The sequence below is a fragment of the Callorhinchus milii genome, unplaced genomic scaffold (genome assembly GCF_018977255.1).
Source record: "Callorhinchus milii isolate IMCB2004 unplaced genomic scaffold, IMCB_Cmil_1.0 Scaffold1, whole genome shotgun sequence".
NCBI classification, from domain to species: Eukaryota; Metazoa; Chordata; class Chondrichthyes; order Chimaeriformes; family Callorhinchidae; genus Callorhinchus; species Callorhinchus milii.
The window spans coordinates 47,695,860-47,721,347 of NW_024704742.1; the positions used below are offsets into that span (position 1 = coordinate 47,695,860).

At 38.9% G+C, this 25,488-nt stretch overlaps 1 protein-coding gene across 1 annotated transcript in view; it reads left to right on the top strand.

The window, feature by feature from the left end:
• Positions 1 to 425: 425 nt before the first annotated feature.
• Positions 426 to 25,488, top strand: part of wdr19 (WD repeat domain 19) — a 53,627-nt gene continuing 28,564 nt past the window's right edge. The window contains exons 1-14 of the mRNA XM_042341427.1: positions 426 to 491; positions 5,431 to 5,522; positions 8,727 to 8,792; positions 10,183 to 10,308; positions 10,911 to 11,026; positions 11,393 to 11,508; positions 11,650 to 11,730; positions 12,725 to 12,837; positions 13,868 to 14,041; positions 14,812 to 14,882; positions 16,200 to 16,372; positions 17,488 to 17,602; positions 19,444 to 19,550; positions 25,073 to 25,195. Of these exons, the coding sequence (XP_042197361.1) occupies positions 486 to 491; positions 5,431 to 5,522; positions 8,727 to 8,792; positions 10,183 to 10,308; positions 10,911 to 11,026; positions 11,393 to 11,508; positions 11,650 to 11,730; positions 12,725 to 12,837; positions 13,868 to 14,041; positions 14,812 to 14,882; positions 16,200 to 16,372; positions 17,488 to 17,602; positions 19,444 to 19,550; positions 25,073 to 25,195 (1,479 nt within the window). The 5' untranslated portion in view covers positions 426 to 485. The remainder of the gene's footprint in view (positions 492 to 5,430; positions 5,523 to 8,726; positions 8,793 to 10,182; positions 10,309 to 10,910; positions 11,027 to 11,392; positions 11,509 to 11,649; positions 11,731 to 12,724; positions 12,838 to 13,867; positions 14,042 to 14,811; positions 14,883 to 16,199; positions 16,373 to 17,487; positions 17,603 to 19,443; positions 19,551 to 25,072; positions 25,196 to 25,488) is intronic.

Sequence of the window (25,488 nt, forward strand, 5' to 3'; positions counted from 1 at the left end):
GAATTGACTGTATATTTTGTGGGCGAAACGCAGCAGCCAATCGCGCACAGCACTGTCCCACAAACAGTGGTGGATTGAATGACCAATTTATTATTATTACTATTTTTGAAGGGATTATTACCCCCGGAAAACGATCCGTCAATCAACTAACAACTGCTGCTATATATAATTTTTTTATATTAAAAAAAACTCAAAACAGTTTTTTTTCTGTTTTTTCATGAGACAGCACCAGCTGGTTCCAGCCTGAGAGTCCACACGTGGTACCAGAGACTACAAATCCCGGGATGCTTTGCAAACATTTTATGGGTGTGGCAGAGAGCACCACCACCACCCACTCCCCAATGTGATTGGCCAGCGCGGTCGCCAAGGTGACGGGACGCGACCTCGGCCTCGACCGCGGTGCAGTGTGGGAGGGAATCACGTGGGGTGGGAAGCGCGCGTGCGCACAGCGGGCCTCACCGCCGCCGGTTGCCAGGAGACCGAGGATGAAGGTGAGCGGCGCTGAGCTGCGTTCAGGGATGTAATGCCGTGTCTCCGCTTCCCTTCTCCCTCCCAACAGCAGCAGCAGCAGCTTCCTCCCGTCCGGTGTGTGTGTGTGAGTGGGGTCTGTGCTGGGCCCCGGGCCTGCAGACCCCTGACCACCGTCACCCTAGAGGCCGGGGTGGGGGGCTGCAGCGCCGCGGCCACGACCTGCCTCCGCCGCCCCCTCCCCTCCCCCTCCCCTCCCCTCCGCCGCCCCCTCCCCTCGGGCCCCTCCGCCATTACACTGCACTGTACAGAGAAACCTACACACAAAGAAACCCACACGTTGATTAGGGGTCTCGGGGTTAAAAAAAAAGACTCCCCCTCTCCCCCCCCCCCTCTCCCCCTCAGATCGCATCTGAAGACCCTCCTCCCCTACCCCGTGCCAACCATCCTCTCCCCCTCTCCCCCCCCCCACACACCGCCCCGTGTCCAGGCTTCGCACTCAGATGCTCTCCCCCCTCCCCCCCCCCGTGTGAAGAGCATTATAGAAATTAAAGTTGGGTTCGGTTTGGATGAATAATAACCGCAACAAATTACATTTCGTTGTGGATTTAAGTTACATTTTGATGCGATTTTGGATGTCAAATTGCATTTTTTTGACTCTTCCGACGCCCGCCTCCACTTCAAGAATTTCCAGTAACCCCGACCCAGACAGTCTCCTGTTTATAATGGACGATCAGTCCCCTCTACACCTCCATTCCCCCACCAGGACGGCCCGCAGGCCCTCCGCTTCCACCTGGAACAGCGGCCCAACCAGTCTCCATCCACCACCGCCCTCCTCCGCCCGCATGAACGTGTTCTGACGTTGAACAGCTTCACCTTCAACTCCACCCACTTCCTCCAAGTAACAGGTGTCGCCACGCAAGCGGGAGACCTGGGTTCGAATCCCGGCAGGGTGAAACCTTGGGCAAGTTTCCTTACTCCACACGGCAGATAATAATCCCTCAAAGAAAACCAATAATAAATTGGTCATTTCAATCCACGACTGTTTGTGGGATACTGCTGTGCGCAATTGGCTGCCGCGTTTCGCCCACAAAATATACAGTCAATTCACTTTACAGTCTATTCTGTGATGCGCTTTAAGACGTCTAGAAGATGTGACAAGCGCTATATCAAATGCAAGGATTATTATTATTATTATTATTTTTATAGCGCCTTCCACGTCGGTAACCCAAGTCGCTAGGCAGTCCAGGGTTGCACCCAAGCTGGGGCTTGGAATCAAGAGGGGTGGAGGGTGGAATTGGCAGTGGGAGGTGACCGAAGGCACGGTCAAAGAGGGAAGTAGTGATACTGGCCTTCAAGGAGGTAAGGGAGGGGTCGAGGTGAAGGGTCTCCAGGATGGAGTTCCAGAGAGTGGGGGCAGACTGGCTGAAGACCCCACCACCGATGGTGGGGCAGGCAAGGGCACTGGACATGTAGCAGGCCAGTGACTGCCAAAAAGAGAGAGCGGGAAGGTTGGTAAGGTATCCTTGGAGCCAAACAGGCTCCAAGGTGACATGTTTATCGGAATCGAACCAGCCCTCTGTGGTGGTATTGGTAGTCCAGTTCCTGAGCCAGTCAGGTCCGCAGTATTCCAGGGCACTGCTGATGACAGCACAGCCGGCCTGGCTCATCAGCAGGACTTAGAAGGGCAGACGAGTCACTGGGAGCAGGGAATTATCCCATTCAGCTCCTTTTAAGCCTGCAAACCAAAGCCCTCACGTGTAGTGTGGTCCTAGCTGGACAAGCAACAGGAAAGCTTGCCAAACAGCGATATCAATTGCAAGCTCTGTGCAGTTTTAGTTGGTTAGACTCCAGCAGTACTTCAACGCACACTCTGAGGTCCCCAAGCCTTGTTTCTTGCCAACCTGAGCCTAATACTTTCCAGAATTAGGTGACTAGGATGCATCCCCCCAGGGAGAGAGTGTGCATTTCATTTCAACAATCTATCTCTGGGATTTCCATGTGTAGGTGGGGTGCATGGAATTCTCAGTTTAGTTTGGATACTCTTAAGCACGGTGAAGGGTTTCCGCATGTGTCAGACACCTGGCTGACCCAATTTTTTTACATTAGGTAGGTCACATAGGTAGGGAGGAGCAAGATCATGGAGGGCTTTGAAAGTGAGGATGTTGAAGAAGGTCTTTTAGCCCATTTGATCTCATTCTTCCAGAATAGCCACCCTACTGTCCCTCCAACACAGCATCAAGCTGTTTCTATAATTGTGTTCTGTGTCCTAGCATCCATCACCCTTCCTGGAACCTATTCCAGTCATTATTTACACTTTAGGGGAAAATAGTCCCTGGTGTCTGTCCTGAAATTGTCCTTCTATTGTCTTACTGCATCTGAACATATTGTTCTGGGTTTACTTTTTCAATCCCATTTCAATTTTCATACATCTCTATAAGATCCCATTTGAGATTCTTTTGCTGAAAATCAGCACCAGGGCAATCAGTGCCTATGTGAGAGAAAGAGGGAGAAATAGGGTAATGTTTGTAGTGAGCGTGTGAGAGTGATAGGGTAATGTTACAGGTGAGGGTGTCCTCCCACGCTACCGTATTTCTCTTTTCATGCCTACTTCATACTGGTGCCAATGATACAGCATCACTTTCAGCAGTACTGCAGTAAGGCGTTATATCAAATGCAAGGATTATTATTACAGTAGTAGTACTATCTCAAATGGATAGAAAGATTTATATTTCTTGTTCCCAATGAACCAAAGCGAGAGACCTGAGTTCAATTCCAGGCAGGGCGAAACCTTGGGCAAGTTTCCTTACTCCACACGCCTAATAATAATCCCTCCAAAACCAAGACCAATAATAAATTGGTCTTTTTCAATCTACGACTGTTTGTGGGACACTGCTGTGCGCAATTGGCTGCCGCGTTCGCCCACAAATATACAGTCAATTCACTTTACAGTGTGTTCTGTGAATCGCTTTGGGACGTCCTCCCGACGTAAAAGTGCAAGGATTATTATTATTACCTGGGTTCAGAAGTTTGACGCATTTGCAAATCTCTGCTAAGCATTTTTTTTAATGTTAATAAAAACCTGTTTTTAAATGGTCCCATTGAAGGTTGGAAACGGGGAGGCATTTCCATCGGTTACCCCCATCCCCACCTCTCTCACCACCAAGAATTTTACGGTTGCATTTTTGAGCAGAGGCGGTATGGATTTGCTCCCCCTTGATTTGCCTACAAGATACAGTCGTGTGCATTTACTTTACAGCAAATCCTGTGAAGTGCTTTGAACATTGATATTGAGAGGTTGTAGTATGTGGACCATGAAATAATCTGTGGCAGAGTGAGTTTGATGGGCTGAAGGGTCATCAATCTCACTCTGCCACAGATCATTCAATGGCCTCCTTCCTGCCATAAACCTCAATATTTTTACTCCAAAGTATCTATCCATCTTTCTCTTACATCCTTAAACTGATTTCTCATCTATGATTCTCTGTAGCAATGCTTCCAGATTCCTACTCTCCACGAGTTTCTAACTTTCTGTGTTCCTATGGGAGTATTTTCATTAGATTCAAACTGAAAACCTCGATCAAAGCATTTTGCTCTGATGCATGAAATGGCCCATTGCACATTGGGGAGTATGGAGAATTGCTGAATATCGATTTAAAATTCAAAAAGATTACATTTCAAACATACTCATTTCAGCTACTCTAATTAGACATCTAATATAAATTACAGATTGCAGCAAGAACATTTTATAACCAGTCATGATTTTTTTAAAAATTCCAATTATAAGCATGCATTTGAAAGATTTAATACACTAAGTGAATAGAGAGCAGATTCCCAACGTAGTGGATTAAAACCCACAATTTGGTGATCTGACAAAGCATGAAGCTGGTTGGTGTGGCAAGTTGAAAAGTCACACTGGTTAATGGGCTGTTGGTTAGAGATTAAGATTCAATAAATATTGTGATAACAGTGCATAGAGAGCATTTTTCATTGTGTCTTAACTGGGAATGTTTGATGCACCCACTAAGTTTAAAAGTATATATTCCGTTCTCCAGCAACATTATTTCTTGCCTTTTTTCATACAATATCCCTTTTACCCCTCCCAAACTCCCAGGGCCCCAATAGTTGTTGCTTTTGTTTAGAGGCAGGAGAATACATTAGAATGCATTAGAATATACAGCACAGAAACAGGCCATTCGGCCCAACTGGTCTATGCCGGTGTTTATGCTCCACATGAGTCTCCTCCTCAACTAAGCCTTCAAAGCCTTCAAACATAACCTTCTATTCCTTTCTCCTTGTTGTTTCTCCCTCATGTACCTATCGAGCTTCCCCTTAAATACATCTATGCAACAACTCCTTGTGGTAGTATGTTCCACATTCCCACTACTCTCTGTGTGAAGACATTTCTTCTAACTTTCCTACTTGATCTATTTGTGACTATTTTATATTGATGGCTCCTGGTTTTGGTCTCCCCCACAAGTGGAAACGTCTTCGCTATGTCTACCCTATCAAAACGTTTCATCATTTTAAAGACCTGTATCAGGTCTTTTCATGAGAAGAGTCCAAGCATGTTCAGCCTTTCCTGATAGGTATAACCTCTTAGTTCTGGGATCATCCTTGTGAATCTCATTTGCACCCTCTCCAGTGGCTCTACACCCCTTCTATAATGTGGGGACCAGAACTGCACACAATATGAGAATGTTTCTTCCTGCAATATTTGTTATGTTTCAGTTTGGGATAGTTTGTACATATAGAGATAACAGTAAGTTGTTGACCACATTTATGTTTGAATATAATTTTGCCTTTAAACAACATATACTTGTCACCATTTAAAATGAGATTACCACTATACAGATGTATCACTGAGTTATAATACAATAATTGTGATTCATTGTGAAATTAAATCATATATTTGTACTGGAAAAACAATATGGTTTATTATTAACTATCATTTCCATGCAGCGAGTGTTTACCATCTCAGAAAAAATTGTCCCAGGCAACCTTATACAGTACCAATGGCAGAAAACACTGGGCAATTACATAGCTATCACTGGGTAAGTCATCTCTGTTTTACTGCAAACACTGAAATAAAAGAGATATATTTGTGTTATAAATTGATAGTTAAAATATTATCTATATATAGTCAGCAATGTTGTCTAAATGGTGTAATAGACAAATCCATCATAATGTATAGTCTGTTAGTAGCACGTTCTCACCAGACCCTTGTTATACCAGAAGGGCAGTACACTTCTGACACCGAGACATATACAGTATATTTTAAGAGATCAAATTTTAAAACCTCATTTGTTTTAAAGAAAACAAATGCTTTTGAAGGAAGACTATTTTTAAGTGACAAATTCATGTACAAATGTAAGCATACATTTAACTAACTGGCTGAATGACGGTTGCTCAGGCATATGGGAAATCTATGATTTGCCTGTTGTTACCTTGATACAGAGACTCTATGCCTTTATCAGTTCACGGATATGTTCGTGAGACATCATTCTTGTTGGAGTTGGCTTCAGATTCATCCTGTCATGTCACTAATGTGCAAAAATTCCAGTGGGGATTCCAGATTAAACAGTTTAATAGAACTTTGTTCAATTTGTATTGCAGCCTCCAGCTTCTCTAAAGCAAGTCAGAGGGAAGGTGACCAGGCAATTTAGATTTAACTATGTTACACAGAGGGTGGTGAATAGATGGAAGACTGCACAGAAAGGCAGTGAAGGCAGATGTTCTACGGGGATCTGGATATATTTTTGTTGAGCAGAGATTGAAGGGTTTATTAGAAACAATATTTTATGCTTTTGAAAGCCTTTTAAAACCCAAACCCTTCTAAAAACCTACATGTTTGCTTTTGGTTATCTTCCTCTTACCCCAAATCGCTCAAACCCCCATGAACCACAATGCTTGGACTCCCACTCCAACTGTGGTAAGTCACTTTACAGTGGTGGCACTGCATTCTTAAGAAAGTTAAGTCCTAATACATAGTTTAATATTGCCGTATATTTTTCTAATTTTTTTAAAAATTCAGCCCTTTCACTTGCAAGATTCTGACTATAAAACAATACATTTATAAATATTCCAGATATGTTGCGGGTGAGAACATATTATCCTTTGGCAAATGGATTTTAATGTAGATAAATATAAGGTATTGTATATTGGGACAGGAAATTGTGAATGCACTCAAATGTCCATCAACTAAATAGGAAAAGGTTTGAAGTGTGTTTGTTGATCATTTCCTGAGTCAAGATGAAGTTAGTTAAAACTAAATTCCTAAGTTATCTGACAATAAATCAAAATAAATTATCTTTCAGCTTGCAAAACTGTGCAAAATTCCACACCCAGCAATCAGGACCCATTTATAGTGAACATTATAGGATCCTTTTCTAATTCCGTGCAATACGCTAAAATTGAAAGTGAATAATGATGCCTTTTTATTCCCATATTGGATCTTCGTTAGAAGAAAGACTGTTGAGATTATCAGAGGAATGGTAATAATTCCTTCCAAAAAAATAAAAATAATTTGGTCTCTCTATCCATGACTGTTTGTGGGGCACTACTGTGCCCAATTGGCTGCCGCGATTTGTCCACAAAATATGCAGTCAATTCACTTCACAGTATATTCTGTAAAGAGCTTTGAGATGTTTCAAAGCTGCGATAAGGCGCTGTATCAAATGCAAGGAATATTAATATCATTAACTTAACTTTCCATGAGTCATTTGATATTGTGCCATTCAAATCAAGAGAATGTCTCAGTACGCTTCACAGGATGTACTGTAATGAAATAATTCTGGAATGACTGCATAATTTGTAGGCTAACATGGCAAACAGAAATAACGCATAAACAACTATGAAATGTTAGAATACTTTTGCCTGGGGGATTTTGGTTAGATCAATGGGAGAAACACCTTTTATTTTTTGAATAGTAACATGGGATCTTTATCACCCATGGTAATTCAGGGATTTAGACTTTTAAATTATGATGAGAGCCTTGCAGACATCATCTTATTTTCATCTTGAGACCTTACATAATTCAGGTTTTTAAAATGCTGAGGAATAGTTTATGTAGCTATAAACATAATACAGTATTTAACTTAAGCTTGTGAGCACAGAATCAGAAGACACAGATTTAAAATGAACAAACCTCAAGTGAGACTAAAGATCAGAAGGAATGTTTTCCTCAGAGATTAGGGGTTATGTCAAACAGATTCCCAGAAAAAGATGAGGCTGCTTTGATTAACTCTGGAAAAAATTAGAACAAGATGGTTAATCTTTATTTGAAAGACAATAGTAGGTTAATGTTTTCAGTGTGAATCTTCAGCAGGATTCAGTTAGCCTTTTCTTCCAAATGTTAGTTGCATTTTAAGGTGTATTTAAAAAAAAATCGAATATTTGCAAGTTTTAATTTATAAAGGAGCTAGGTTTTATGTTTGGTCTCTGTGGAACATAATGGTCCTATGTTGAAAGGATTGTAGAACAGGGTTGAATAGTGGAAGAGTGAGGAAAGATAAATATTTTCAAGGTTTACAAGGTAACTTTTGAGAATGGGGTGTTTATGCAGAACTTCCCCTCAGGAGATTAATGGATGAGGTAGGATCCACGATAGTGAAGGAGAGGGATTTTCCAATCTAATGCTTATGTGTCAGATTTATATCAGAGTTGTATCAGCCTCATGAGTCCTTAATTATTCCTATTTCTCTATTTATAATCTTTATTTATATATATATATTTCTTGAATTTAATGTCTACATAAATATATCTAAGCCTGTTTTAATTTTTTTTCTCAATTTTTTGCTTTCCAATATTGTAAAAAAAAGATTTTTATTGATGAAAATATACTTGTATTAAATTGCAGAACATTGCAAAAAAAACCTACTAATATTGATGTTTCCCAATTTCAGTTGAACTAAACATGATATGATGTTTTCCCAACATAATTCAGTTAGATTTAATATCATTGCTTTCCAAAATCATATCATTCCAGCATAACACGATCATCTGGCACATCACATTAAACTGGCACACACACAATGGGTCAAAAAGCCTTCTCTGCTGTAAATTTCTAGAGGAACTCCAATTTCTCTGGGACTCCAATCCCAGCTTGCCCTGACTCCCTCCCTCCCTCCCTCTCCTCTTCCAGGGTACGTCTCAAGAAGTACCTCTAAAAGCTGTGATGTTGAAATGTAATTTACTCGTTATATTTGCAAGCATTTTAGCATTTATCATAAAATTTAATTAATGTTGATCTGTCTTAGGTTTGACCATACCGTGAAGATCTTTGATCGGCATGGACAGAAGAAGAATGAAATTAACCTTCCAGGGTATGAAGGAGAATTGCACTGCAGCATATACTAGTAACAAAGAATACGTTAAAATGTCTGTTTTCAAAGCAACTCAATGAAGACTACAGGAGCAGCCCTGCACCTCCTAGAAAACTAGCTGATCTCTAGTTTATTTAGAATATTGCAAATTATTAAGTGATTTCCAATTCCTGTTTAAAATATCTACGATATACAGAATCATTTTACAAATATATTTTCAGAGCTATAAAAGCTACCCAATCTTCAAAGGGTTAGTATTCTAGCCATAAAGTAGATTCAGTAGATTACTGTCTCTTTTGATCAGCTGGGTGTCTGACACGTATAAATCCATCACCAAGAGTATCCAAATCAAACTGAGAATTCCATAAATCCCCCTACGTATGGAAATTCCAGAGATAGATTGTTGGCTTCTGACTTGTGGGTTTTCAATAAAACCTCTGGACAACAATCTCCCCAATAAAAATGGTTATCCACCCCATGGCTGTTTGTGGAACATTGTTGTGTGCAAATTGTCGGTCATGTCTGGCCACAAAACACACAGTCATTGCACTTTGCAGTATGTCTCATGCCATGCTTTGAGACATTCTCCCAATGTGAAAGGCACTATTCCAAATGTAAAAATCATTGTGATTTATCCAATCAAATTAACCCTTGTTTATATTTTCAAAAATACTGCATCAATAGTAAGATGTACCCTCTTCAATTTAGCCAATTGGCTAATAATAGTTATTACTGAAAAAGGCTCTCTGTTTTATATTGAATACAACTTCATTTTTAGAACATACAATATGGCATAAATCAAGAAATATTGAATCAAGAAAATTTGTTTTGTTGGCTGATCAGAAAGTTTAGCCACCAATGATCTAGGCTGAGTATTTTACAACACTGAGGATGCATTTCACTGCTGGAGGTGCTGCCTGGTGTTTTAGGTGGATGTTAAAGATTCCATAATATTATTTTGAATAAGAACAGTTATCTTAGTATCCTGATTGATTACCCTGCTTCATCCAAATAAACCTAGGATTATTATTATTATTAAATAAAAATGAATGGGCCGTACATTCCATAATATACATCCCAGGGATGTTGCTTGCACATATTTGCTCCCAAATGTGCCTATATTAGAGCCACAATTTCAATATAACTTATTTGAAGTGCTTTGAGACTTTTTGGTACGTTAAGGCATTTTGTCAAACGTAAGTTTAGACTTCTCTTATGAGACATTTTACGTTAACGTTGCATGAGTATACTAGCCTAGGCAATAAATTATAAACAGCAAGAAAAAAAAATTAAATCAATTTCCAAAAAATAAACCAACTCATTATGAAGTCCTACTCCCAGAACGAGTTTAAATTTTACTTTTAATGAAACTATTTTCTATGTTGTCCAGAATGTGTGTTAATATAGACTGGGATAAAGATGGCGATGTTTTAGCAGTGATTGCAGACAAATCAAACTCCATCTACTTGTGGGATGCCAACACACACAAACCTAGCCAATTGGATAGTGGTATGAGGTGAGCTGATAATTTCTTGACTCCGTTTTTTTAAGTTTATTATATCACTTTCATTGAATCTGCTCAATGGCTCAAGCTTAGTACTGTGGTTACGTAACTCTAGATAAATCTAGACAAAAATGTATGTTGAAAAATAATTATTCCTACTTGGACAATATTTTGAAATAAAATGCATTAAACCCCTTTTAATGTATTTCATTTCCCAGTATAGAACCTTGCTTGTGGTGTTTATTATCCCGCGTGAAGGTGCTATATAAATGGGTTGCATGAGTTTTGTAAATCTTTTCTTTTAAAAAGAATTTTCATAGTTAGAAGAATAATAGCAATAAATAAAATGTGTAAAATTAATTTGAGATGAATTGTAAAATAGCTATTGTTTACTTTAGTTCTAATTAAGAAATAGAATCAGACTCCAGTGTGTTCTGTGAAGCGCTTTGGGACGTCCTCCCGACGTGAAAAGCGCTATATCAAATGCAATGATTATTATTATTATTATTATTATCATCACTTTTACAGGAAGGGGTCAGGGAGAAAATAGGGAGAAAAGAGCTTTTAGAAGATCCTCTGGTGTTAACAGTTAATCCTCATGTGCATTTATTCAGGGATCAGATGTCGTTTCTTATGTGGTCAAAAGCCGGAACACTGTTGGCTGTGGGAACAACTAAAGGAAACTTGCTCATCTACAATCCTCAGACTTCACGTAAAATTCCAGTCCTTGGTGAGTAAAGTTTGGCCCAAAATTCTCTAAATCTCAAATATCTGAAAAGTGATCAGTTGATAGATATCTTATACCTTTATAGGATTATACGGAGAGCTGAGATTTTTTTTAGCTTTTAGTGTATGAATTTTTAAACTTTAATTGTTACAACCTGTTATTTTCCTTTGAAATATTATTTTAGCTTTCTTGTCTTCCATGGCCCTTCATTTTGCCCTAAAACATTTCCTAAAATGTTCTTATGTGCATTTCATTTGTGTTAATCAGGGCAGGACTAGAAGCCAGATTCTGCAGGTGGAAGGGTAGTGGACTAACAAGCCTCCATTTTATTGTGTTCCAGCAAAAATCTATTTTTTGTTCCTCATTCAGGCAAGCACACAAAGCGAATCACATGTGGTTGCTGGAGTTCCCAGAACCTGCTTGCACTTGGTAGTGAAGACAAGATGTTAACAGTCAGCAATCAGGAAGGAGATACCATTAGACAGGTGAGAGGGAGCACAGCAACTCAAGTGATAGTATTTAGTATCTATAATGTGATTAAGTCCAAGTTCGAGTTTAATGTGTCTTTTCAATCAATGTGAATTTAGCAATTGTTGTGAGACTAATTTATCTGTCTTTCTAAACAGACTACAGTTAGAGCTGAGCCAAGTGACGTTCAGTTTTCAGTGATGAAAACTGATGAGCGGGCGTCAATGGGAGAGAGCACGGTGCGTTACAAGAAACATCTGTTGCTGTACATTTATTAGTCCATCAGTACATGTTATACATTGATAACTCACTCTTAAATTGTAAGCACATCATAATAAGAATCTTTGATATGATATAGCAGCTTATCACATCATCCAATGTTTCAAAGTGTTTCACAGTATTTATCGTAAAGTGAGTGACTATGTGTGCTACTGTGCTGTGTATGCGTACTGTATAGGTAAATGCTATAGCCAATTTGCGCACAGCAATGTGTCACAAACAGCAGTGAAGCGAATGACTAATTTTATCTGGGGGATTCTTGGTCAAGATCCTGGAAGAACTGCCTTCTTTTTGAATTGTTCAAGGGAATCTTTAACATCCACCTGATCAGGCAGAAGGGACCCTGGCTTAACGTCTCATCTGAAGGACGGCACCTCCAGCAATGCAGCCTAGACTATCAGCACAAAGTCCTTAAGTGGGGTTAAACCCACAATTTTCTGACTCTGAGCCAGGAGTGTCTCTGAGGCAGTTTTCATCTGTGGATTTGTGTACATCAGAGGAATGCGAATCCGGATTAATTTTATTTAGTGTACCTAAGTACATCAACAGGACTAGTTTGGCCAAATGGACTATTTCCATGCTGTACATACTTTATAATCTTTGTAACATGTTAAGCAGAGAGCAGAAATTGGAGAGGACAGTTATTTCCTTGTGACTTGCTGAAATCCACTGACATAAAACATTCTTCCCCATTGGCAAACAAGGCTGCTGGCATAACATGCATGTCAGTAATGGCCTCCGGAACACAACGGCACACAGATGTGTAAACTCAGCAATAAAATTCTGAAGTTTTTTTAAAAAGAGATTGGAATAATTCTGAAAAATATTTATAAAATCAACTCTCTAAATATATGTATTAAGTTTTCATAAATTAATTTCATAAATTTGCAAGAAATGTACTTCAAAGCTGCTTCATGGAATATACCTTGATATGTTTCTGGCTTTTATCATTAGGTGAGCGTTGTTGTGGGGAAGAAAACACTGTTTTTATTCAATTTGAGTGATCCTGATAACCCCATTGAGTTGGCATTCCAGCAACGATATGGCAACATCATATCTTACAGATGGTGAGTTTACATTAATCTAAATATTGTATGGAAATGTCAGGATACAACTTTCAGTTACCATGTTGATATGATGTAAAATGTTGGCCCTAAGATTTTACCATCCTAATTGTTTTTTTGTTACTATTATTGATGCAATGAAACTCCGCTCCCCGATCACCCCAGTCCTGGCCAGACTGCACTGGCTGCCTATCGCAGAGAGGATCGACTTCAAGATCTTCACCCTCATATTCAAGTCCCTGCACTCCTCTGCACCCCCGACCTCTCTGACCTTCTCTCTCCTCCGGGTCTGGCCTCCTCCTCGTCCCCTGAATCCTCCGCTCCACCCTCGGCGTCTGTGCCTTCAGCCACTATGCCGGGAGGCTCTGGAACTGCCTTCCTCACTCCCTTCGTCTCGCCCCCTCCCTTCCCATTTTCAGGTCTCTGCTGAAGACCTTTCTTTTCAACCGCGCCTTTGGTCACCTTCCCCCCCTCCCCCTGGCTCAGCCCCGGGATCCGTTACTGCAAAGTGCTCTAAGACGCCATTTGGCGTGGAGGGTGCTATATAAATCCAAGTTGTTGTTGATGCCATTAAGGCTCTCGAAATAGTTTATTCATACAGTGGTGCTATAATGCATATTTGTAGGCGAATTGTAAAATTGTCAGTTTCAGTTTTATTTGTTCCTCTGGAATGTCCTTTGTTGGGCAAGTTTCAGAATAGAGAAGGGACACAACTGAAAGCAAATTCATATGTTGCTTAATTTTATATTCTAGGGCTGAGCTTTTGGCAATCTCGCATTTCAATTACCCTTAAATCTGTACCTCACAAAAGGAAAAATTACAGATGCGCCAGATTGGTAATTTCAATCATTTGCATTAAGATGTGGCATACATAACCATCACCTAAAGAATGTCAATTATTGGTGCAATGTATGCAAATATAATGTTAATAGCTTTTCAAATATCATTTGGCCTTTGCATTTTTGTATGAATTTATAGAAAGACTAAAAATAGTTTTCTTTTGTAATCGAGCTGGTTGTTTGCTGTGCTTCAGGTACGGGGATGGATACATCATGATTGGCTTCTCCCAAGGTTACTTTGTAGTAATTTCCACACATATCCGTGAAATAGGTCAGGAGCTGTTTCAAGCTCACAACCATAAAGACAGTCTGACCAGTATTGCCATCTCACAGTCGTTGAACAAAGCTGCTTCCTGTGGAGACAACTGGTATGTTGCATTTAGCTGGCTGTTTACTAATCAAACTTGTAACATGTAGTGTTCTCCAAATCTATGTTGAATTTTAAAAATAAAATCAATAATGCATTATTATAAGCAACTTAATAATACTAGAAAACCAGGACAGAAAGATAACAGACTTTTCAAATTTATCAATACTACATTCATATTTTGTTCCTCCTAACCTCCAAATATGGCATCCATATTCTTACTATATTCTCTGGAACTCAAGTCCTGTAGCTCAGTGGTTAGAGCACTCACCTCGCAAGCGAGCGACCTGGGTTTGATTCCCGGCAGACAAATGTTGGATAAGTTTCCTTACTCCGCACGCCTCTGTTTACTAGCAGTAAATAGGAACCCGTTTGTTAATCATTTGGCGGATCGCTTTTCTGGGGGTAAATAATTCCTTCAAAAAAATATAATAATAAATTGGTCACTTCAATCCACGACTGTTTGTGGGACACTGCTGTGCGCAATTGGCTGCCGCTTTTCGCCCACAAAATATAGTCAATTCATTTTACAGTATATTCTGTGAAGCGCTTTGAGACGTTTCGAAGATGTGATAAGGCGCTTTATCAAATGCAAGGATTATATTGTAAGACTAATCACATGTCTTCGAATGCATTTCTTTGGACAGTATTTATTTTTGAGTCTTCAGGAATTTCTTTGAATCTTATCAATGCTTATCAAATTAATGCTTTTTCCTTTTATTAAATTGTGTTTCTTCTGCTGCAGCCATGCTAATATGTTTTCTATTCTAGCATAAAAATTCATGATTTGTCAGAGCTGAAAGAAATGTATGCCATCATAAACCTGGATGATGAAACAAAAGGTAATTGCTTCTAAAAATAGACAAAAAAAATCCTGGAAATCTGAAATAAAATTGTAAAAATGCAGAAGGAGCAGGTTGAGAAAGACATCTTGATGCCTCAAGTGTGACATTTCATTAGACTCATTTTGCTTCAAAAAAAATTTTCTGGTCAGCTGGGTGTCTGATAAATACAGAAACTCATCACTTTGCATAAGAGTATCCAAACCAGACCTAGAGTTCCATGCATGCCACCTACACACGGAAATGCTCATACCTGGAACGGAATATGCACTCGCTTCCTGGGGGGGAGCACCCTGCCTACCTAATCCAGAAACCATTAGATGCAGGTTGGCGAGAGCCCAGGCTTGAAGACCCCAGAGTGTACGTTGGAGTACTGCTAGAGTTTAAGCTTTGCCATTGAAAGCACTGTCTGTCAAGCTTCCTGCTGCTTATGCAGCTTGGACCCCACTACCTGTTAGGGGTTTGGCTTGCAGGGTTACCAGGAGCTGTGTGGGAAAAATCCCTGCCCCAGTCCTGCTGATGAGCCAGATGGCAAGTTTATCATCAGCATTCCTGGATCAGGAACCAGACCACTGTCAAGGATTGACTCGATTCTGCCATTCTGTTGCCAAGCATGTCACCTTAGAGCAATTTCAGCTCCAAGGAAATTCACTTATCTCTCCCTCTGGGAGGATCGAATCGTGTTGCTTCAAAAAGAATATAACCTATATGTGAGAAACCTAACAGCTGCATGAAAGATAAATGAGTTGTGGCACAGTTGTCTGTGTTACTTAATCTAATATTGTGATGATAATACAATCAGCAGTAATAGTTATTTAATTAAAGCCACAGAAGTGATGAAATGCCATTTAGTCTCTAGATTTGTTGAATCCTATATAAAAAAAACACAATACTGAGCAACAGCAAAACCTATTTTGCAGCTGGTAATTTTCTTTGTGACCTTCTATCATACTTTTCAGGTCTTTTCAGACAAAAAGGAAGGCCCAAAGCCAAAATGACAACTGCAATTGTGAATTTAATTTCGCAATTGGATCCAATGTTTTGCTTTTAGTCATTTTTTCGGCAATGAAATGTTTGTCAAAAGGTCAGAAAGCAAATCGCTAGCCACAAAATGAGTTTACGCAAGCATTCACATCATGGTTTTTAAGCAAAATTATCAGCAAACACAGAGTTGCATTTAGCACCGCGCTTCTGTTTTGTAAATGTCACATATTAAATTCCAATGTCCAATTTAGGTTAAGTGTGCTATTTATTGGCAAGTTTAATTTGCTGGGTTGCTTTTCAGGATATCTAAAACTTTTCATATTGGACTTTCAGGACTGGATCGATTGTCTTGGACAGATGATGGGCAATTGCTTGCTGTATCCACACAGCGTGGAACACTTCAGGTTTTCCTTACAAAACTTCCAGTCCTTGGAGACACATGTGGAACACGCATAGCATTCTTAACTTCTCTTCTGGAGGTCACAGTGTGCAATCACATCGAAGGAGTGCGTACTCTTGTAAAATTATTTTGGAAAGTAATGTTTAATCTGTAAAACAAGTTATGCGAAAAGTCTGGTTATTCACTCTTTGCCACCTAATTCTTCTGACAAGATCCAGATAATGATAAATAGCACTGAATGTTTTAGATTGCCCTTTTCTCATCCCTAGTCTTAAAACCAGGCTTTCTGCACATCTTAAAAAGAATTCAAGACCATAGGCTTTATACTGAACACTGAATTTAAGAATTTTTCAAAATTCTGTATGGACTTAAATTTAAGGAAAACAGTGGCCTTAAGGCTAAGATTGTGATAATTTTGTATCTTTGATTTATTCTGGTACCAGAATGCTTTGTTCATTCAAATTATTAGTAGTAGTTCTTCCATTTTAGGATTAAGACTAATTTGAAGAATTATGGAACTGAGTAAATTGCTTACAAATTGCTTGTAAATGAAATTGGAAACTAGATGCTCAGTGACCTTGCACGGAATTACAAAGCTTTTGCTTGTTAATCGGTGATAATGGGACATAAATGATGACATTTATAGAATCAGTATGAACACTGTCAGCAGAGTAACTAGTATCTGATAAACAGCCTAATATTCTTGTGTTGGAAGCAAACTTGATCTGATGCTGATAAGTAACGTCATAATGGGTTATTCATCGTACGATTGCCAGAGCATGTATTGCTGCAAATGATGGACAACCTAATTCGCTATACATACACAGAATATAGCATAAGCTTATATTCTATATATAAGTAAGATCAAGTGATTGTATGAAACTGATTATCATTCACAAATTGGAATCTAATATGGTGATTTCTAATTGGATTGTTTAAATAAGGAATTTGAGGTAGATCTCCTCGTGATAACTACAAATATGTCATGTACTTTACACTGACCTGCCGAAACTTCACTCTGCATTCAATTGCCATCCTTCCAGCTTCTTTAATTAAAGTTTTCCATTAACAAAGAACTATCACCATCAGTCTTAGCGAGAGACCTAGCTAGTTTTAAAATTATTGAAAAAGGTGTAGTGTAGACCAACTTGTTAAAATTATTGTGGCTTTCAGCGCTCCTAGAGGCTACCCGAGATGTTATTGTTTATCTTTCATTCACAGGAACCGCCAATCACAGTTTCCGTTGAACTGGAACCAAACTTTATTGCTGTGGGTCCGTATCATGTAGCGGTTGGAATGAATAATCGAGCCTGGTTCTACTCTCTTGGAGAAAATGGTATAATTCAACTTAAATCTTTGTAAAACTATAAATCATAAAGATTATGGAAAATGGATCATTTTAAATGACCTTTAGAATTCAACTTGTGTTACGTTATAATGGGAAACATGATTTGCATTCTAAAATCAATTTTTAATCTTTTTTATCCATGCTGTATAAAGATTTTTATTTTTTCCTTAATTATACTTTAATATGGTGGAACGATACTTTCAAACAGTTGTGAATATGATTACAATGCTGAAATGGATAAGACTCAGCATCTCAGAGTAGGCTTGCAAATCTCTCAAATCAATTAGGTTTGCAACTTGTTGGTAAAATATGGTGACTGTGTTTTCTTTCCAATGATGACTAAAGGCCACATTCTCCAAGCAAAACCCTTTCTTTCTTTCTTTCTTTCTTTCTTTCTTTCTTTCTTTCTTTCTTTCTTTCTTTCTTTCTTTCTTTCTTTCTTTCTTGCTTGCTTGCTTGCTTGCTTGCTTGCTTGCTTGCTTGCTTGCTTGCTTGCTTGCTTGCTTGCTTGCTTGCTTGCTTGCTTGCTTGCTTGCTTGCTTGCTTGCTTGCTTTCTATCTATTGATCTATCGGTCTATCTATATACTAATAAAACTACAATGTCTGTCTGTGCTTCAAGAAGGATCTCAATAACCGATTGATAGAGCCATGATTTATACCTCATCTGAAAGGTCTTGCATCTGGGAGTGACATGGACATATTTGTTTTCGGGCATCTCCTATCAATCACAAGTTATTTTTATTTTTTCACTGCAGTCACACCCGGTGGCCGCCAAGTCAACGTGGTGCGGTGGCATCATTGGTCACAGAGCACTTACGTATATACGCACGCACTGCAGTCACATCTAGTGGTCACGCCGGCTGACCATGGCGCTGTGGCATCCTGCCACATGTAGCCGAAAAACAACAAAATTATATGTTTAAAGCGCCAAGTCTTCCCACTGAGTCCTCCCAAAAGGAGTCCTCCCACAGGAGTCCTCCCAGATGGTTATAGATAAAAATGAAATGTGTGTCTGTCTCTGTGTCCATCTACATTCCATATTGAATCCTTTGGTTGCAAGCGATGGGTAGAGCTAATATTCTATATGTTCTATCTATGGAGGGATAGAACCTACTTCACTGGTTAAAGAAAGTAAATCCAGGATAAATACTTTCAGATATGTCACGACAGCAAAACAAGAAGGTACAAGGTTAACAAAATATAAAGAAAAAAGTTATAATTGCTAGTTCACCACAATGGCTAGGAGTATTACTGTGATCGTAACTTTTAATTAGATATACTATATTACTTGTTGAACCAATAATCTGTGGGTTCACTGCATCTAATATTCTGGAACCAGAAGTATGTGAGGCTTTTAGGGTGGGGATATAAACAGATAATGTTCACATAAATAAGCTATATTTTACCCTGGAATATCTAATTGAGAGAGGTATTGTATTAATGTTGTTTCACTCTTCAACCTTTTCTTTGCATGATGGCACTTCTCAGAAATTACAATGATTCCATGCCATCTCTTGGAAATGAAGCCTTCTATGGCCCCTGTGATTGCACCATATAATAGAGATTTTTGCAGGGATTCTATGCCCCTAACTTCTGGAACTCCTTACCTCAACCCCTCCATCTCATTCCTCTCTCTATCTGTCTGCAATTCCCACCTTAAAACCTACCTTTTCGACTGTACGTTTGGTTACCTCCTTCCCTCTTGTCTCCCCCTTGACCGGCATCTGCCCCGTCATTGAAAAGCACTCCGAGACATTAGTCTGTGAACGCTATAGGATGCTTTACAAATCCAAATTTTGAATCTCTGCTACCTTGTTTGAACCTTCAGGAGTGGAAAAGCTAAAAGATACCGAATACTTGGGGACAGTGACAAACATGTGTCTGAATTCTGACTATGCAGCAGCACTCTTTGAGAACAGAGTTCAGCTTCATATGGTAAGTATGAAATAAAGTTAGATTTTTTTCCCCCCCTAAAAAATGTTTTTTCAATTACTGAACTAAATTGTTCTTTGTTTTGCTTTGAAGGTTTTGCAGATAATAATAATTTTACTTTCATTAACTGGAAAATTAGGATTAAAAGCTAATCACAATTGGGGGTCTAGGACCCAATATCTCATGGCAGCTAAGCTTTTTGAGTCTGTGTTGTCTGTTTAGATAGAAGGTACTTTTGCCAGCACCATGTAACACTGAAACACATAAAGCAGTTTTTAGTGTCTGTTGTGTTATGCTCAGTACAGGCTCTGAAAATGTTAAGAAATCTCAAAAATATAACTTATTTTATAAAAAATATAGCTGTATGTTACACAGTACTAAAATTAAAAATAAATTTAAAGACTATGGTATTTCAATCTCATGGTTACTCTGCCATTTATAAACTTGCTTAGAGATTGCTCATTTGCTTCCTTGTAACTCAGCTGCCCATCTTTTATTTTATTTTCTACATTTTCTGCTTAAATTAAGTTCCATTCTAGGGTTCCATGAATGCCAACACCTCTCTGGTACCCACCTAAAGATTCTTTATTGATGCATGTGAATGTATTGAGTGTCAGCAGGATATCTGAGGGTGGGTGGGGAGCAAGGAGAAATGAACACCACCCTTTACCCACTCCAACATCTAATATTTTCTCATATTTGGTAAAGATCATTGGATAGCGTAGCATTGCTATGTTCTAACCTCCCTTCTAATTCCTTTGGTGATCATCTTAAATTTGTATCCTCTTATTATTGACTTGCAGAACAGTAGCAATAATCTATTTATTCTGCAATACCTTCATCTTAAAGATCTCGCTTTGCTCCTGTATCATTAGTTTTCCTAAATTGAGTTTAAGAATGGCGAAGCACTCAATAATGGCACTTATGTGCCAAATATATACCAAATCTTTACTTTCCTCCAAATCTAACCACGAACGTGTCATTTTAAGTATTACACATGTTGCCTCTCTCATCTGGCAATCTACCATGCCATCAAATGTGGAACTTGACATTCTGCTAGGAGAGCAGCATGTTGTTTCAGTTAGGTTTATTTTAATTAGTTAGCTGAAGTTTTCTGAACTGCTGCATTATTTCCCATATCATTTTCAAGCACCACAAATAAATGTGAAGATGCAACAACAACAACTTGCTTATATAGCACCCTCCACACAGGGCAGTGTCTCAGAGCGCTTAACAATGTCAGAGCCGGGAGTGGGGTGTGGGGGAGGTGACCTTAAGCATGGTCGAAAAGGAAGGTTTTAAGGCGGGTCTTGAAAAGGGGTAGAGAGGGGTCAATGTGGAGGGGTCGAGGGAGAGTGTTCCAAAGTTTCGGGGCGTAGTGGCTGAAAGCGTGACCTCTACTGGTGGAGTGGAGGGTGCGAGGGACGAGCAGGAGGCCGGTTTGCCAGTTGAGCAGAGGCGTCGGGTGGTGTATTGGGGAGTGAGGAGGTCGGAGAGGTAGGGAGGAGCCAGAGGTGTCAGGGAGTAAAGCGATTTGAACAAAAGATAAACTGACGGCAGGTCCAGCATGAAATATCTTTTAGTGAAAGGAGTAACACTGAAACTGTTGTAAGTTTCAACATTTGCTGTAAATAGAGAAATGCTGTAAATGTAAATAGAGAAATAGAGTCTTCCCTGAAATATTCTTTCACAGCAATATTTTCTGAGTATCTCTGAAATCTAATCATTTTGTTCTCATTTGTAGATCAGGTCTCGCTATGATTTTATGCTCCCACTTATTCAGCAGGTATAGTACAGGTTGTTTAGAAAATGAAAATTAGTGTAATTTAGCTGGTCAGTTAGATTGTTTTTTCCTGTATATGTGACATTTATCTGGCCCATGTATATTGCATATATGAAGTGACGTCATTCGGATTAAGTAAACCTTTAAGTCTGTCTACAACATTGTGTGTGATTAGCACTCAGTGGTTAAATAAAATATATTTTTTAAAAGTGTGAGATTCTATAATGCCCTGATGTTGTGCCACACGATAGTGAAGTGCTGGATTTTATCTACATTTCCCAAACAATCACTTTCCAATCTTATCTATAACTTTGGAGGTGGTGATTGGCACTTATTCAGAGGAAGACTTAAAAACAAATTGGAAGCCAAACTGCTCTGGGACATCTTGAAGATCCTTTAGTGACTTGACAGAGAGTAGAATTGATGACCAGATTACTTGCCTGCCTCTCCTCTAGGAAAATAAATTGTATTCAGCATGGAGAGACTAAAGAGGGGAAGAAGAGAAGAGCAAAATCAACATGGCAAATCATATGTGATTGAGATTTCCCTTTTTACAGGAAGCAAAATAAGGCAACAGGACAGCAAGGGTAGTAAAGGAATTTGCTTCAAGTCTATTCAAAAGTATATCATAATTAAAAGTTCATAAGTTTCAGAATTGAATTCAAAATGATATATTTTGTTTATGTGTCCCTTACAGAGATTGTCTGTTATTTTCACTGTTTAAAACTAAAGTTCTCTATGTTAAATAAAAACAAAACAAAATTGAATGGTATTGCACTATTCCATGCAATAATGCATTGCACATCTGGAACTTGTACTTTGAGCTTATTTACCAAGAGTTTTTTGAATTGGATTGCCTTGAACGGAATGGAAGGAAGTGCCTTTTGCTGTAATATATTACTTATGTTAGAAAACCATATGGGAATTTTTATTTGATGAAGCATGTGTTGGCTCAGTAAGAGTAGAATAAAACTAGGAAATAAAACTAAGAAAAACTCGACTGCACTCTGAAGTGATTTTGCTTCCATTCATAGGATTGTTAATAATATGATCCAGCAATGTTGCTTAGCCATATGTTGTTGAAATCTACGCTGATGAATTTTTGTCTTATTGCAAAAATAATTTGGTCCCTGGTCCTAAACCAAATAAAGAGTGACCATGGAACTCTCTTCTCCCTCTTTCCACAACCCCCATCCATCCACTGCAACAAGTGTGCAGGGCTAGAATTTCAGTTATGAAGGGAAGAATTGGGCACGTTGCCCTGGGGCCTCTTTCAATTGAGAATCTACATGACAATCTGATTAACCTAGATGAGAAATGTTATCTTATGCTGGGAAGCAAAAATACAAGATCTTCGCCATAGCACAACCTGGGACTTTTAGATAGATTTTTGGATAGACTGCGATTCTGGCCAAACATCTGGAACCTGTAATTTGAAAATACTATATGAAAATAGTGGTCAACAAAACAAAGTAAGCAAACATGTTTTACCTTAATTGATGTGGTCCATATATTAAAATATAATCCTCACATTTGGTCTAGTATCTTGCACATCAGGAAGACATCCCAAGGCACTTCATAGGATTACTATGAAGTGCAGTGACTGTGTATTTGTAAACAAACGCAGCAGCCTAATTACACACAGCTATACTCCGCAAACAGCTATGAAACAGATGACCAATTTTATTTGGAGGATTGTTGACCAAGATTGATTATGTTGCATGGATTGTTTACTCCAGTTTTGACTTGTGAGTCTTGATTTTAGTGGTGTGTTGAGCAATGTAAAATTGTAGTGAGTGAACAATTCATAGCTCGAAAGATTGGTTTAGTCGTGGCTATCCCTAGGAACCATTTGATGCAGGGTTGGAATTTCAGTGGATTCAGTTCTTTAATTTAAAAATATATATATATGTTAAAGCTTCTGCGTAAGCTATCACTTTAGTGCAGTTCTTAGGAAGTTGCATTTTTGGAAGAGTTGCCTTTCAGGGAGATGCCAGGGATATGTGTCTGTTCAGGTGGACATTAAAGATCCCATGACATTATATTCAAGAGATAAATTTAGAAACATATTAAAGTATCCTGACTAACAATCCCCCAAATAAAATAATTCATTTGTTTCATGGCTGTTTGTAGAACATTGCTGTGTGCAATTGGGCTTCCTCGTTCACCTATAAAATACATTATTCACTTCACAGAAATATAAAATAACATTGTAGTATTGTAATCTGTTGCCAGAGACAACTCGTCTATGACCTCTATTGGCAAATATTAACCATTGCAGATTTATTACATTTTATCAGGAACCTGAGCATTATGAACTGTTAGACCACTATATTAAGAAAGCCTGGAAGTTTCCAAAGTTTCTGCATGATTTAGGCTGATACTTCAGTACAGTTCTTGGAAAGTTGATGAGCAGTCCCTGTATGAAAAGTTGCATCAAAGTTACTTTACCTGTTCAGACAGACATTAAAGGTACCATGGCGGTATTTTTTAAAAAGCAGAGAGGTCTCCCAGTGTACTGGCCAATATTTTCTCTGATCATAATACACCATAAAACAGATCAGTTAGTCATTCATCTCTGCTGTTTACACAAATTAACTGTTGCGTTTGCCTGCTTAACACATAAAGATAACTCATTGAGTTAAACCCTTGGGGGCAGTTTGATATAACAAGATGCTAAATCGAGTACAAGCATTATTTATTATTTACAACTTCATTCTGCACTGAAAGAAACATCTTGTTCAAAACTCAGCAACTTTACTCATGCAAATGTAATCAATTAATTAATAAATATAAATTTTAGCACCACAATACTTTTAACGGGAAACAGTTGAGCAAAGAGGCGGTCATATTTGTTTTCTCACTTTCCTATAAATTTTGATAAAATTAATTTCTAGAACTTTGCATTTCTGCAAATCTTGAATCAGCAGTGGTGTGAGAGTTGCTGCTGTTGATTTGTGGGACTCCTGATACAGTGAGTATTTATATGAAAGGATAGTGTCAGGTAGCTGTAGTATTGAGACAGAATTCTGAATGATCTATAGCTTATGGAGGGAAAAGTTGGGAAGGCCGATAAGCAGGGAGTTGGCACAAACACATGAATAAGGGTTTTGGCAGCCTGAGGGGTGAGGCAGTGGCAGAGCCGGGCTACGTTGTGGAGTTGGGGGAAGGCAGAGCGGGTCATGAGGGGTAGAAAGGACAGTTGACAGTCCAACAAGACACTATAAAAAGAATTAGTTAAAACATGTGTTGATATTAAATTCTGTTTCAGTAAAGATGTTATTTTGTCACAGTATTGCTGCAAGGTGTGAGGAGAATGTGTGGAGACCTGTAGCTCAGTGGTTAGAGCACTCGTTTTGCAAGCGAGAGACCTGAGTTCAATTCCCGGCAGAGGGCGAAACCTTGGGCAAGTTTCCTTACTCCACACAGAGCCTAATAATAATCCCTCCAAAACCAAAAACAATAATAAATTGGTCATTTTCAATCTACGACTGTTTGTGGGACATTGCTGTGCGCAATTGGCTGTGCGTTCGCCCACAAATATACAGTCAATTCACTTTACAGTATATTCTGTGAAGCGCTTTGAGCCATCTAGAAGACGTGAAAAGCGCTATATCAAATGCAAGGATTATTATTATTATTAATTAAAAGTTTTTAAGAAGTTGCAACATTTTTATGCAGCAGAGAGCTTGACTGCACTATTTAATTCTGGATCTCATGTTCTTCTTTGGTCTGGTTATAGATCGAACTTGAAGGTATGGAAGCCCAGGAGGAAAGAGAGACTCGTCTCTTTCCAGGACGTGATGACCAGTGCAAAGTCACATGCCATGCATTGACTGCTGACTTCTTGATCTATGGAACCGATGTATGTGCCATACCTGGAAGCTGTACATTGTAGAGAATTAACAGGACTGGTTGCAAAGTCGTTAATATTATTTAGTTATTTCCTTTAATAATCCACCTTTAATAATATGTTAATATTGATGGGATTATTATGGTTTCCAGGTGATTAGGTTATGGTTCCCTTGAAGATCCCTTCTAAGATGTTACTAAAAATGTATTGGCAAATAACACAGTAAGATAAAGGAAAAGTTTATTACCAAATTAGTTTGTAGTAAGAACAGAGCCTTGTAGCACAAATAATGCCAGTTGCAAACT